Here is a 15191-nt window from a genome sequence, read left to right on the forward strand (position 1 = left end):
ACCCAGCGTCTGGTGGGTATGTCCCATACATTTTTTTCCCCCCCCAAAGGCAAATCCAAAGCCTAGATTCAATACTAAATATTGGAAGCTCTCTTATGCCTGCACAAATGATGTGACAGAACACATCTGACTTACCAGAAACACCTGTCAAGCCAATTGTTCCATTACTTTGGGTACCCTAAAATAGGGGGACTATCCATAAAAAGTGTTGTAATGGTGAAACCAATATGTACACCAATACCATCAAATAAAAGCTGTGAATCTCTACTTTAACCTCATAGTATTTGTACACTTTTGGAGCCAAAAGAAGAAACAATGCTTCACTGTCCCATTACTTACACAGAGCATTGTGTGTGTATATTTATTTATTTAGTATATATTCCTTTGCACAACAGTTTGGTAGCTGGAGGACAAAATAATCAATGATATTAAAACAAATAGAAATTCAATCGGCATTCCTCTCCCTGTCACCTCTGCCAAAACAAATACACGCTTCTGAGAAATATACATATTTTACAGATATCTTAGAAAATGGCTTCAAATTTGTTATTGTGACGGTGCTCTTTAATATATATACTTAGTACTAATATATATATATACACTTTTTTTAAATGGTTGTACAGTTGTCCTTAAGTTCATGACTGATAACGATTTTTTTTTTAACATTTTTAATTGCAGTCATAATGAAAAAAATACTGAACATAATGAAAACCTATTGGAAACAAGGTTTTTACAGTTTCAGTGAGCTGGATCAGAAGGGCATGTTCGCCATATTTCCAGGACCATAGCCAATCGGACTGTCCAGGGACATCCCCCGCTGCCAAAGTGACTGGGGGCCCATTATGCCAGACTGTGGGTGTGGAGGACCCATCATGGGGCCCTGAGGAGACATGAGAGGCCTCTGTGGGCCAAAGGGATCCCCTGGGATGGACATGCCTCGCTGTTTGGCCTGCATCATCATAAGATTTTGTTGAGCTATCATGGCTGGGTGTGGATGAGAGCGGTGGTGGAGAAGGCTGTTGGCCATCATGGTGTGATGCTGTTGCTGGAGTTGTTGCTGGGGCCCCATGCCTGTCCTGCACATCATGTGTCCTGGGTGGCATATTGGGCCCATACCCCCACCTGAAATCATGCCCCTCGAGCCCCCCTGAGGCATGCCAACGCCAGAGCGCATCCCACAGTGTGAGAGGTGGGGGGGGGGTTGCTGCTCTGCCATCATGTTCTGTAAGTTGGCGATGTGGGGATTGAATGAGGGGGCCCTGCTGTGTGGGGGGCCGGAGGACGAGAGCTGCTTGAGGAGCTGTGAAGGGGGAGGCTGCTGGGATGGCTGGTCCTGGTGTGGGTTTTGCTGTGGCTGGGACATTCCCTCACTCTTGGGGAAGTATTGCAGTGTGCTGCTGGGCTTATCGGAAGGAATGATACCGGAAAGGTCAAACTCTGGGATGCCTGTGTGAGAGGGCCGGATAACCTCACTCAAGTCCGGGCCATCGCCCATGTTCATGGAGGGGAAAGAGTCAGAGTGGTGGGGTAGGCGCTGGTGGGACAAGCCCTTGCTTAGCTCCTCATTGGGCTGGGAGAACTGCTGCTGCATCCCACCAATGGGGGAGTGCAAGGGTCCATGAGAGGGATGCTGCATGCGAGGGAAACCGGCCATCTGGTTCTGAGGGTGCATTGGGGACACGTTACAGGAACCCATCCCATCGGGATGTCCTCCTCCACCCATCATGGCTGGGTTCATGCCAGGCATACCCATGGGGTTAGGGGAAGACAGCATGGACCCAGAGGGGTCATGGGATAGCTGTGGTTGCCCCTGAAGCACAATCCCCATGGGGCTTTGAGGTCCACTGTGGGGGCCCATGGAACTCTGGGAGAGGAGCATATGAGCGGTCTGATGGTTTCCTAATGGGTCGTAGAGGCCAGTTAAAGTAATCACGTAGGACAATTTACAACACTACAATAACATGACATTTTCATAGTATGCTGCTTTTATATCAAATTGTTATATCTGAAATGTAATTCTCAACACAAATAAAAAAAACAACTCTGAATAATTGAGTGGGAAAAATGTATGGCAATCTAATATAATAAGTCATTCTTAGCACTGACTAACTGATTGTAATGATAAAAATTCTCTCAAAGGAGAGCATTAACAAATGCAGTGATGAGGGGTTGCTATACCTCCAATGTTGACACCGGATAGAAGAGGGCGACCTGGGAGCATCTCATCATCAGAGGTGGCGATGGTCTTGATCGCATCATGGTAGAGTGGAGTGGAGCTGGGCATTGCATACTTGGACATCTGGGACATGATCAGGGACAGAGGATTCTGGGATGGAGGGGCATCTGGAGAGGTGGTGAATGGCATGCTGGGATTCATGGAGCCAGGCTGGCTGATGGGGGTGGAGTTTGAACTACTGGGGGGCAGTGATGGGCCTGTAATGAAAAATAACAATGTTATACATCTTCGTCAAACAAAATAATATGAGGATGCCTGCTAATACACACAAGAAGTACTTGAACCGCCTCAAATTCTTACCCATCTCAGTGGAGCTGCTTCCACTGTTACTCACTCCCTTCCCACTAGGTGGTCCGGAACTTGGTAGAGCTGTTTTAGGGGAGGACGTAGCTGGGGACTTGAGCTGGCCAGGAGAGCTAGACGGGGAGCGTAGCCCCAGAGAGGAGGGACCCATCACCTGAGGGGACTTCATGGAGGTGGAGGATGGAGTCCCAGCACCAGAGGCAGCAGGCAGTGTCAGATGAGGTCCTGTGGAGGAGATCTGAGAGGGGGATTTGAGGCCTGGAGTGGAGGAGGAGGGCATAATGGGTGATAGCTCTTGGTTGAGAGACGGAGATTTGACCTGATGAGAGGGAGGTTTGACTGGAGAGACCATGGGGTTGACATTAACTGACAGATCAGAGGGGTGGTGAGGGCCAAGATCAGCACCTCTGGGGCATGCGTTCCTAGGCATGTGACTGAGCCGAGGCGTTCCACCCATATGAGTGGGACCCTGCTGGTCAGGCCCAAGCATGTCAGGCCCAGGCTGTTGGAGGTAACCCCCCCCGACTTGTCCCCCTGGGAAGGGACTTTGATTGGGGAAATGGAGGGGTCCGTCAAATCCTGGGATCATACACTTATTTCCTCCCCTTCCATTCTGTGAAGCTCTGATGTGTGAAATCTCCTCATGACTCAACATCTCTGGCAGAGGACCTCCCCCACTAGGCCCTGCTCGCAGCTTCTGAGCTATCATCATCTGCTGCTGCTGTTGGATACTCATATGAGGATTCATGTTCAGGTTACCCCCCATAGGAGAGTCGACCAGGTCTCTCATTTGGGGACCTCCTCCACCAGGAGAGCCCATCATATCTCGTGAGACTGGGAAGTCCATAGGTTCACCATGTGAGGGTGGACCTCTCCCCATCCCTGTGTTGCGGAAGCCTGGCCCCCCTGGGTTATCCATCAGCCTTGGACCCAGACCACCCTGCTGCTGCTTGGCTAACTGGTCCAGCTCCAGTCTGTGGAGACCCTGCAGCTGACGCTTCTCCATGATGCAGAACATCTCCTCACGAGTCAGAAGACGGTCTGGGTCGGCCTGCAGGTGCTGATCCAGTCCACCTGGCCCCCCAGGAGGGTAGCAGTCGTGAAATGGACCCCCAGCACCCATGTTGAGGGGCCTATCGTCCAACCAGCTCATTCCAGGCCTTGAGGCCCTCTGAGGCCCCAAACCCTCCGTTGATAACTGTCCTCCTGGGCTGCCTGGAAACCCCCCTCCACCAGGTGGCCCTCTCTGAATCTGTCCCAGGAACCTTGGGCCCCGGGGCCCTTCTTGGTGCATGTCTATGATACGAGCATTGCCTCCCATCATGGGTCCAGCGCCCCACTGCTGCTCTCTGGGCTTACTGTGGTAAGGGGGAGGGGGTCCCCTCATCATCATAGGAGGGCCTCCTTGCATTCCCAACTCAGACATCATTCTGAAATGCTGAGGGTGGGTGTGGGGCTGTATTTCCTGTTGACGTCTCTTCTCCTGGTAGTACTCTTCCTGAAGCTTCCTCCAGGCCATTTGCTCAGGGGTCAGCCCATCAGGCCCCAGCAGTGCCCCCATGTCCAGCCCAGGGGAGAGGTTGTGGTGAGGGCCCATCTGAGGGTTGTCCATGCCAGGTCCACCAAGACTCTGTGTTTGGGAAATGATGGACTGAAAGGGCTCCTCATACTTCTTCATGGGGGGCATAGCTGAGGGCAGGATGTTGTTACTGTTGCAATTTCCAGCACTATTATTACCATTCTCACTCTCCTCAAGAGCACTACTGCCATCAGTGTTGTTGTTATCGTTAGGGTTGCTGTTTGGGCCTCCTGGCTCCCCGGGGCCCCCTCCAGTCCCACTGCGCAGCAGCAACCTCTCTATGTCCCGCAGGGTCTGCAGAGAGAGCTCCCTGTGCTTCAGCTGCTCTTTAGACAGACCATCAGAGTTCCCTGGGCCACCCCTCTGTCCAGGGTCACCCTGCAGGTGTGCTGATAAGACAGAGGGACTAGCAGAGGGAGAGATGCCTGTAGGGTGAGGCAGCACACCTGGCCCATTCCCACCTCCAGGTCTTGGGCATGCCCCTGCAGTAGTGGCCGTGCTACCTCCCCCTGGTTGATGGGAGGTGGCACCTGTGTTCTTGCTGGAGACTGCACCAGGTCTGGCCTGAGACTCACTGTCGGTATGTCCTGTCGACAATGGTGTCCCTGCAGACTGTAAATGACCCTCAACACCACCTCCCACGGAGGCAGGTCTGGGCGTCCCACTCTGGGATTTGGGAGTGCTCATGGGTGGAGTGCCATTGGTGCTCATCTGCTCTGACAGACTGGGGAGCTTCCCAACTAGGGTACACTGTGAGAAACAATGAGACAAATTTAGTTGATAGACTTTTAGTGTCAACCTCTGATATAACAAAATCAGAGGTTATCTAAAAAAAAAAAAAAAAAAAAGAAGAAATCTATATTCATGACCCATTGCATGCCTAAAGCAAAACACTTACAGTGTCCTCCATAAGTATTGGAAAGAGGAAGTATTTAGTCTTCTTTTAGATATACTCCATACTCCAATACTCTTGAAATCAAACAATGACTGAGGTTGAAGTAGAGATTCACAGCTTTAATTTAATGTTTTCTTTTTTCAGATTGGTTTCACCAAATTACAATCCTTTTTTAGGGAACCAGTAGTATTGGAAAGTTAGCTTGACAGGTGTTTCTGGTTAGTCAGGTGTGTTCCGTCACATCATTTGTGTAGGCATTAGAGAGCTGTCAATGTCTAGTATTGATTCTAGCCTTTATGTTTTCCTTTGGAGTCTGCGATTGGTGTCTGACAACATGAAGGCCAAAGAGTTGTCACTGGAGTCAATGAAGCCATTATTGGGGTGAGAATTCAGGAATAAACTATCATAAACATATCCAAAACCTTAGGCTTGCCAACAACAACCGTTTGGAACATCATCCAAAAGAAGAAAAACACTGGTGCAAAACACAGCAATCGCAAACGGCCTGGTAGGCCAAAGAAGACTTCTACAGTGGATGACCGAAGAATGCTCACCATAATTAAGAAAACCCCCAAAACGACTGTTCCACAGATCAGGAATACTCTCCAGGAGGTAGGCGTGAATGTGTCAGAGACTACCATCCGCAGAAGACTTCACCAGCAGAACAACAGAGGCTACACTGCAAGGTGTAAACCACTAGTAACAGAAAACGGATGGCCAGATTACAGTTAGCTAAAAAGTACCTAAAAGAGCCTGCAAAGTTCTGGAAAAAGCAAAAGGGCAAAAAAGTTTTTCAGGGCAAAAAAGTGAAAAGTTCTAGAGTGAACAAGTCAATCTCCAGATTTAAATCCTAATTGAACATGCAATTCATTTGCTGAAGAGGGAACTTAAGGCAAAAAGACCTCAAAACAAACAACAACTGAAGATGGCTGCAGTACAGGCCTGGCAGAGCATCACCAGAGAATATACCCAGTGTCTGGTGGGGTCAATGGGTCGCAGACTTCAGGCAGTTATTGCATGCAAAGGATTGTCAACCAAATACTAAACATGAGTGCTTTATTTGGACATTATATGATGTTTTCCAAAACTTTTGGAGCCCTGAAATAGATATAGATATATTTTTTTACTTTCTAAATGATGAAACCAACATTGAATTAAAGGTGAGAATCTCTACTTTGACCCCATTGTTGGATTTCAAATCCAAACTGTTGGAGTATTGAGCAAAAAAAATAAGCTTCCTCTTTCCAATACTTATGGAGGGTGCTGTATATCTCAGTTGTTTCAGCACAAGTATTTCCTTTTTTGTCCAAACAATTGAAAATAGAAACAGGAACAAAAATAGATTCAAAAAAATTAAACAAATACAGCCTCCCATCATTTTGCACCTGCAGTGGTACATCTCACTTTCATTCCCCAGCAGTCAAATATAAAGCTGTATTGCTTGCTATTGATAATGTTTGCCTACACTTCCATGTGTGTATGTGTGTGCGTGGCATTGGGCAAGTGTGTGCAACGTTATTCTTTTGAGGGTATGATTGTGGATTGCTCACCTGCTCCAACTTGGTGCATGGGACGTTCTGCTGGTGAAACAGGATGATGGAGTCTGTGTGGCCGTGGATTACTGCCTCTGCAGCACTGGGAAACAAAAAAAGAGAGTACAGGGTTACAGTGCTGAGCAAACTGCGCCTGCTCCACTAAAAACCAACAATGTAAAATAGCAGCACGTATGATTATGAAATGGCATAATTTTCCTTTGGCCATTACAACCATTGTGTCTTTTCACATCTAACTTAAATATGCGCAAGAATCATACATACGTATGTGTTGCTGCCTGTTTGTCAACAAGCAAGGTATTGAAAAAAAAATAACTGACGTGATAGTCACTGCATTGAGACAGCGAAGAGCACTCACCTGTTAGCTAGGCTGGTAGTAAAGACAAACATCTGCTGGGACGTGCGGGGTAGCTCTGAATACAGTCCTGGTCCAAGACCACGTCCCATAGCTGGACCCCCAGATTCAGGGATGGGCCCTGCAGTGGAGGAGGGGCCTGAGAGGGCCTGGATAGGCCCAGCCATCGCTCGCTCCCCTGAGGACAACAAAACAATGTCACATTTTTTCACTTCGGACATTTGCAACTTCCTATTTCTCCACCTGTCTCCTGAAGTATGCACATGTGCACTTTCCCGCATGGATGTAAAGGCATACAATTGGCTTAAGCAGGCTTTTGCTCCAATCCATTCCCATTTAAATCCATATGGGGGCACAAGTGCATACTTCAGGAAAAGTTATTTACTGGTCTAGAACTGCTCATTCAGAAATTAACTGCTATGATGTGTGTGTGATACATTAGAAAGCGGGTTGAATTTAGAGAACTATAATTTAATAACTATTATTATTATAACATATTTGTTAGGTGCCTTTCAAGGCATTGAAGGTCGCCTTACATAAAAACAAGTAAAAATACAGTCCAGATAAAAAACCTGCTTTCTGCTACCAAAATGGTGTTTTGCTATAACCTTGATCTTCATATATTTGTATACTGTATTCAGTGCTATCTGAGCTTTAATAGACAATACTTGAATGCATACATCAAACCTAAGATAATGTAAATGGGCCCTGCTTTCACTCTGCCTGTAGCCATGAGTGCTAACTCACATACTTTCCCCCTTATTATCAGTACTGGGTCAGAGAATTACTGAGGGGGACAGCCATGATTGGCACACATTAGGTTTAGGTCCTAGTGAGCTAAAAGACGCAGAGAAGGTGAGTTCACACTTCACACACACAGCATTCAAATGTGATTACATGAGCATAGGCTAATAGCCATAGACCTAGAACCAATAGTGTGACGGGGAGCGGATCAGCGCAATTAGTTTATGATTTAGTCTTAAACCAACTTAGCAATACATCATGTAGGCTGTAATGTAAAATGAATCAAATTGAATCATCTACATTCAACAGCATGTACATTGTGGAATGGCCCTGTTATAAACCATAGAGACCAAGTGGTCAATGATAATCCCTTGAGGCGAGTCTCTTTGCCAGAATAGTGTGATGTGATAGTGCTCAGGCCCTTACTGGTGCATTCACGGTGGGCTGCAGTGTGTAGTTTGTCCTCATCCTCCTCTGTGTCTGGTCCAGAGCACCACTCATCTCCACTGTATGGCTGTTTCTTCTCCAGAACACAGCGCCGCTTACTACGCATAACACCCTCTACTGGACAGGAGTGAGAGAGAGACAGACAGACACACACACATTTTTGGATGTGCCACACTTTTGTCAGTTTTTAGGAATAGAGATCAGTACACAAGCACCAACAATTACAATTGATTCTTATTGTTAACCTGTTTGGTAGAGGAGAGCATTGGCCTCCTATCAAATAACCTTGAGCAACAGACAGTGTGGCAGTGGGGATTCAAGATTCTTTATTCGTCACGTGCATACAAGTATACAGTGAAATGCAAAAGTGACAGTGCCACAGAGTAGTGCAACAATAAATTAAAATAAAAATATATAAAAAATAAAAATAAATAGAATATAAACAGCGTTGAAGCAATGTACACAATGGAATGGCTATATACAATGGCAATGACAGGTTAACAGTACAGTTAATTACAGTGAAAGATGGCGAGGAGACTTGTGTTCTTGGCCTGTTGTGCACACAATCTGAAAGCAGAGGCACGATGAGCTGACCTTTTCTGCATTCTCTTTTGTTCCCAGCAGGCATTGGTTTACGTAAATTAGTGAGTCAGGGGGAGTTGGAGGTTTCCCTTCAAAGGACCTGCCCTATATTTCATTCTCTCCCTTTTTCACCCCCATTATCCTTTTGTTCATTATTCATTATGACTCAGTTTCTCAAAAACATATTATTGTTAGTCATTCTCCCCCACTTCGGCACAGTCAGTCACGTGACCTTACACACACACACACACACACACACACACACACACACACACACATACAAAATACACAGAGGGCAACAAACATAAATAAGGATTGCATACACAAAGACAGACATGCAAACAAAACACTACTTTTGATACAGTTGACAACTACTGGAGTCAAAAGCATATACAGTGCCCTGAGTAAGTAATGGGAGAAGTGAAGCATTTTTTCTTGTTTTGACTCTACACTCCAGAAGTTTGGATTTTAAATGAGGTTAAAGTAGAGATTGGCAGCTTTTATTTGATGGTATTTGTGTACATATTGTTACACAGAAGGTCTGAGGAACCAAATGACGGCACACAGAGAGGGTAGATAAAGCCTGAAGGCGTATTTAATAATGGTAATAGTGAACGGGGACAAGTGGATAATCCAAAGAGAGCAGTCGAAGTTCAGTCCAGGGGTCGGCAGGAGAGCGGGCAGTCAGACAGGCAGGCGGTCGGGCAGGCAGACGGGTAGTCGGACAGGCAGATGGTTGGGCAGGCAGACGGGTAGTCGGACAGGCAGATGGTCGGGAGGCAGGGAGGTCCAGTAGTCAGTAAGGGGGCTAGGTCCGTGGAAGGGTCGACGAGGGGAAAACCAGGGAGGACGAGGTATCTAGATGGGCACAAGGGAACGCGGTGAAACACAAACAAACACAAGGAACACGAGAGGAAATCGAAGGCTCGAAACGTAATGCGGGTTACTGGGAAGGTTACCATGGACACAGTACGATCTGGCACTGGAGTGGAGTTCAGGTTGGGTTCTTATAGGGCGGTGATTGCAGATGGTTTGCAGGTGTGCTGAGGGGAGACAGGGAACAGCTGCGCTGTCGACTGGGAGCTGGACGCTCCAGCGATGATCGCCTGGGCCTCAAGGCGGCGCCAGAGGGATGGTTAGGAGGGGGAACCGTAACAGTACCCCACTCCCAACGGGAGACACCGGGCGACCGTCCTGGAGCGTAATTCTACCGGGTGGGCCCGATAGAATTAAACCAACAAGGAGGGGTCCGCGAAGTAGGAAGCCGGGACCCAGTCTCGATCCTCAGGCCCATAACCCTCCCAGTCGATGAGTTACTGGAAACCGCGACCCCTACGGCGGACCGCCAAGACCCCCTTCACGGTCCACACGGGGTCGCCGTTGTCCAGCACTCAGGGCGGAGGAGGGGCTTTGACAGGGGGAGACAGAGGGCAGGAGACTGTGGGCTTGATCTGTGAGACGTGAAACACCGGGTTAACGGACATAGAGGCAGGGAGGAGGAGACGTACTGCGGTAGGGTTAGCGACCCTGTTGACTGGGAAGGGACCCACGTAGCGGGGGGCGAGTTTCTGGGAGGTGGAGGGAAGGTGAAGGTCCTTGGCTCTCAACCAAACCTGTTGTCCGGGACGGTAGGTGGGGGCGGGTCTGCGTCTGCGGTGCGTCTGGACCGCTAGGTGGCTCTCTCCAAAGCGGTCCGAGCGGACCTCCAGACCCGCCGACACAGACGGAGGTGAACCCTGGTGGAAGGGACCACCACCTCTTCCTCCTAGCTGGGGAACATAGGGGGTTGATATCCCAGAGAGCACTCGAATGGGGACATGCCTGTGGCGTTGCTGGTCATGGAGTTGTGGGCGTACTCAATCCAAGGAAGGTGTCGGGACCAGGAGGAGGGATGACGGGAGGAGACACAGCGGAGGGCAGCCTCTAAGCACTGGTTGGCCCGTTCCGCCTGGGGATCCCATGGAGTCGCACCACGTGTACCACCAGGAGGTCGGCGGTCTCGACAGAGGAGGGGAGTTTGGGAAAGGCGACGAAGTGGACGGACTTCGAAAACCGGTCCACAAAGGTAAGGACCACTTACCCTGGGAGATGGGGAGACCGGTAACGAAGTCCAGGGCAATGTGGGACCAAGGGCAGCTGGGGATTGGAAGGGGTTGTAGTAGCCCGGCTGGGGGTTGATGAGAGGCCTTGCTCCGTGCGCAGATGGTACACGCGGCGACATACTTCCGGGTATCCGACTCCATGGCGGGCCACCAGAACCGTCGGCGGACGAAAGACAACGGCCCACCCCCGGGTGACAGGCGAATTTACTAGCGTGCCCCCACTCTAGGACTCGGAATCGGGCTGCCGGGGGAAAGAAGAGGGCCCAACGTGCCTGGCGGGAGTTGAGCCTCTTGGCCGACCGGATGTATGTCAAATTCTTGTGGTCAGACCAAACCACAAACGGCTGTTGGGCCCCCTCCAGCCCGTGTCTCCACTCCACCAAGGCCGCGTACACTGCCAGCAGCTCCCGGTTCCTCCATAATTCCTCTCGGCCGGTGTCAGGCGTTGTGAGAAGAATGCACAGGGATGGACCCTCTGGTCCTCTGCGGACACCTGGGAGAGGACGGCCCCGAGGCCGGTGTCAGAAGCGTCCACCTCCACGAGGAACTGACGGGATGGGTCGGGGTGGATGAGCACCGGAGCTGTCGTGAACAGACTCTTCAGGGTCGAGAAGGCGGCCTCCGCCTCCGGGGTCAGGAGTACGGGCGGAGCGTGGAGGTGAGGGCGGTTAGGGGGGCAGCCACCTGTCTGAACCCCCGGATGAACCGCCGGTAGAACCCTGTGAAGCCCAGGAAACGTCTCAGCTGCTGGCGGTTTAGGGGTTGGGGCCACTCCACCACCGCCTCCCGTAGGTGACCCCTCTCCACAATGTGGCCCAAGTACTCCACGGAGGCGGTGTGGAATTGGCACTTCTCGGCCTTCACGAAGAGTCTGTTCTCCAGGAGTCGCTGGAGGACCAGACAGACATGCTGGTACTGCTCCTCCTCAGTCCTGGAGAACACCAGGATGTCGTCGAGGTACACCACCACGAAGACATTCAACATATCACGCAGCACGTCGTTCACCAAAGCCTGGAAGACGGCCGGGGCATTAGTGAGCCCGAAGGGCATCACTAGATACTCAAAATGCCCCAGGTGAGTGTTAAAGGCCTCTTCCACTCATCCCCCTCCTTTATGCGCACCAGATGGTACGCACTCCGGAGGTCTAGCTTGGTGAAGACGGCCGCGTGACTGAGAGGCTTGAAGGTAGAGCTGATGAGGGGTAACGGGTACTTATTCTTGATGGTGATGTTGTTCAGACTTCGAAAATCAATACAGGGCCGGAGGTCTCCTCCCTTCTTCTTAACAAAGGAGAACCCCTGCTGCCACCGGGGAGGAAGAGGGCCGGATGATGCCTGAGGCTAGGGACTCAGTGATATACTCCCTCATGGACTGCTTCTCCGGGAGAGAGAGGTTGTACAGTCGACCGGACGGGAGGGCGGCACCAGGGACGAGGTCAATCGAACAGTCGTAGGGGCGGTGAGGAGGAAGGGATAGGGCACGTTCCTTGCTGAAGACCTCGGCTAGGTGGTGGTAGAGTGGGGGCACACCGGACAAGTCTGGGGACGGGGCGACCGGTCTGGGAGGACCGGGTGGAGAGGAGGCGGAGCGAAGGCAGTTGGCATGACACCCCACGCTCCATCCCAGGATCCTCCCAGTGGTCCAGCATATGTGGGGATTGTGTCTCTCCAGCCAGGGCCTACCCAACACAAGGAGGGCCACAGGAGGTCGAGGGTGGGTTGGACAGGCCCGAATGTAGTGACCGGTCTGCCCGCAGTAGAGACAACTCTGGTCCCGGAACCGCTGCTCGCGTTCTGCTGTGGACAGACGGGACCTGCCCACCTGCATAGGCTCCTCTTCTGCTCCGGGGCCGGCTGCTCTGGGGGCGGAGGTGGTCAGGGTGGGCGTCGTGGAGATTGGGGCGTGGGGAGGACCGGGAAGGGAACTGGGGAGAGAACGCCCGAGGGAGGTTGTCAACCCTGGAGATGAAGTCCTCTCCTGTCCGCGTTCAAAACGCCACTCCCGCAGGCAGTCGTCCATCTCCAGGGCGAGGATAACCAGCTCCTGATAGGACGAGGGGCGGTTCTTCAGGAGCCAGTCCTTGATGTTATCGGCGAGGCCCCGCTTGTATGCGCTGAGGAGTGCTTTCTCCCCCCAGCCGCTCTCTGCAGCGAGGGTGCGGAACTCCACCGTGTAATCTGCCACCGATCGATTCCCCTGGCGGATGACGTGGAGGCGCGCAGCTGCGTCGGCGCCCTCCTGGGGGTGATCAAATATAAATCGAAACTCCGCCTTGAAACCCTCAAAATCGGACGACAAGGCAGAATCGCTGCCCAGAGCAGCGACGGCCCACTTCAGCGCCCGACCGGTCAGAAGGACGATGATGAAAGCCACCTTGTCCCCTCCAGATCGAAACCTGCTGGGCTGGTACAGAAAAGCGAGCTCACATTGGGCCAAGAAGCCGCGGCAGAGATTGAAGTAGCCTCCAAAGGGACAAGGCGGCGCGAGGTGAGGCTCTCTGAAACCGGGGGGAATCTGGATACTGGGTCCGGGGGCTAAACTCGGATCAAGAGACGACGATGCCGGTGTTGTGGTCTGGGGTTGATTGGAGGGGTTGAGCTCGAGCCTACGGAGCCGTTCGTCCATTTGCCGAAAAGCGGCGTCCAGGAGAGCGGGTAGTCAGACAGGCAGGCGGTCGGGCAGGCAGACGGGTAGTCAGACAGGCAGGCGGTCGAGCAGGCAGACGGGTAGTCGGACAGGCAGATAGGTAGATGGTCGGGAGGCAGGGAGGTCCAGTAAGGGGGCTAGGTCCGTGGAAGGGTCGACGAGGGGAAAACCAGGGAGGACGAGGTATCTGGATGGGCACAAGGGAACGCGGTGAAACACAAACAAACACAAGGAACACGAGAGGAAATCAAAGGCTCGAAACGTAATGCGGGTTACTGGGAAAGTTACCATGGACACAGTTCGATCTGGCACTGGAGTGGAGTTCAGGCAGGGTTCTTATAGGGCGGTGATTGCAGATGGTTTGCAGGTGTGCTGAGGGGAGACAGGGAACAGCTGCGCTGTCGACTGGGAGCTGGACGCTCCAGCGATGATCGCCTGGGCCTCAAGGTGGCGCCAGAGGGATGGTTAGGAGGGGGAACCGTAACACATATTGGTTTCACCATTCAGAAATAACAACACTTTTTATGCATAGTCCCCCTATTTTAGGGTACAAAAAAGTAATGCGACAATTGGCTTGACAGGTGTTTCTGGTAAGTCAGGTGTGTTCTGTCACATCATTTGTGCAGTCATAAGAGAGCTAGTTTTGCCTTTTGCTCAATGAGTTTTATTGCAAGCGTGATTGCTTCTATGGTAGTGTTTCCTTGTTGCTTTACCCGTGTGAGAACTGTGTGGCCTCAACCATTGGACTTCGCCATCTTGGATTACCCACGATTTTCTCCACTGTCTTGCAGTTTCTACCTCTCGATGGAATTGTGTTTTTATCACCAAACGTTGGCGTACTACATCGCCAGCTGCCAACTAGTTGGACATTTTTGATTGGGCCCACAGGCGCATTCTCGATGTTTGTTTCCCCCAGAGTTCGCGTCCCTCATGGGTTCGTTCACGATGACTTGGACGTGGACATCACTGTTCTCGTTCGGGAGGGATAGCCGACAAGATGATCACCTCTGCCTTTCAGCGAATGGCATTCATGCCAAGTGCCCGTGATCCCATCAGTTAACAGGGAAGTTAAACATTGTTTTCTCCTACTTCTTGCAGGTTGAGTTCTGCGTGTTTGCATGTAACAGTGTGTACCAGTTGGGAAGTAGGTAGCAAATAGTTATAAGGGCTTCATTATGTCTTAGCTCCTGTGGGTGTGTGGTATCAGTTCAGTGTTTCAACTTTTTTTTAAATTATTTTCTAGAGTCAGAAGTGCATGTGTAGTGTTTAGCTTCAACAATATAACGTGGATCGGGTTGCTATACTGGGCGCGGTGGTAACTTCGGAGCTAGCTCAATTAACGAGTGTTCCAGCAGAGAACTGCATGTTTAATGTTAGCACAGTCCAGTGATGTTGGTTACCGCGTCATGTGTAGGCTTTGAGCCACTTGTCGCTTTAACTTAGTTGGCGATGTTGCGTTTTTAATGCTCTTTTCATGTGTGTTGCAGGTTACTAGGTCAGAGGGCTTAAATTCCTGTACTTGCAGGAGCGTTCTGACTCAGTGCCAGGACTGCCAGGCGTTAGTTCAGGACGGTGTTTAACACGTTTGACATTGGGAAATGACTGTAAATAGTCGTCATAGGCCTCAGTTTCAGTAGATTAGGTTCACTGGGTGGGTGCCGTAGGAGGAGTATTTTACAGAAAATCTGAGAATTGGAATCATAGTATGAGCATTGACTATAATTGGACTTGCAGAGCAAGCCACAAATT

General features: G+C 50.7%; 1 protein-coding gene across 2 annotated transcripts; it reads right to left on the minus strand.

Annotated features, from left to right (window-relative positions):
- Window positions 1-340: 340 nt before the first annotated feature.
- LOC310824202 (B-cell CLL/lymphoma 9-like protein) lies at window positions 341-14932 on the minus strand. 2 transcript variants are annotated; one of them, XM_083697014.1, is made up of 7 exons: window positions 13731-14932; window positions 8092-8229; window positions 6925-7099; window positions 6564-6648; window positions 2537-4868; window positions 2179-2433; window positions 341-1899 (listed from the first exon to the last, which is right to left on the minus strand). In XM_083697014.1, the coding sequence occupies exons 2-7, from the start codon at window positions 8216-8218 to the stop codon at window positions 752-754; spliced, it is 4122 nt and encodes a 1373-aa protein (XP_083553140.1). In that variant the 5' UTR covers window positions 8219-8229; window positions 13731-14932; the 3' UTR covers window positions 341-751. The 2 variants fall into 2 exon arrangements, with proteins under 2 accessions (XP_083553140.1, XP_083553141.1); XM_083697015.1 differs by lacking the exon at window positions 13731-14932 and adding an exon at window positions 9654-9659 and having other exon boundaries at window positions 8092-8226.
- Between the last annotated feature and the right edge of the window lie 259 nt (window positions 14933-15191).

Source organism: Argentina silus (genome assembly GCF_951799395.1).
Source record: "Argentina silus genome assembly, chromosome: Y".
Lineage (NCBI taxonomy): Eukaryota > Metazoa > Chordata > Actinopteri > Argentiniformes > Argentinidae > Argentina > Argentina silus.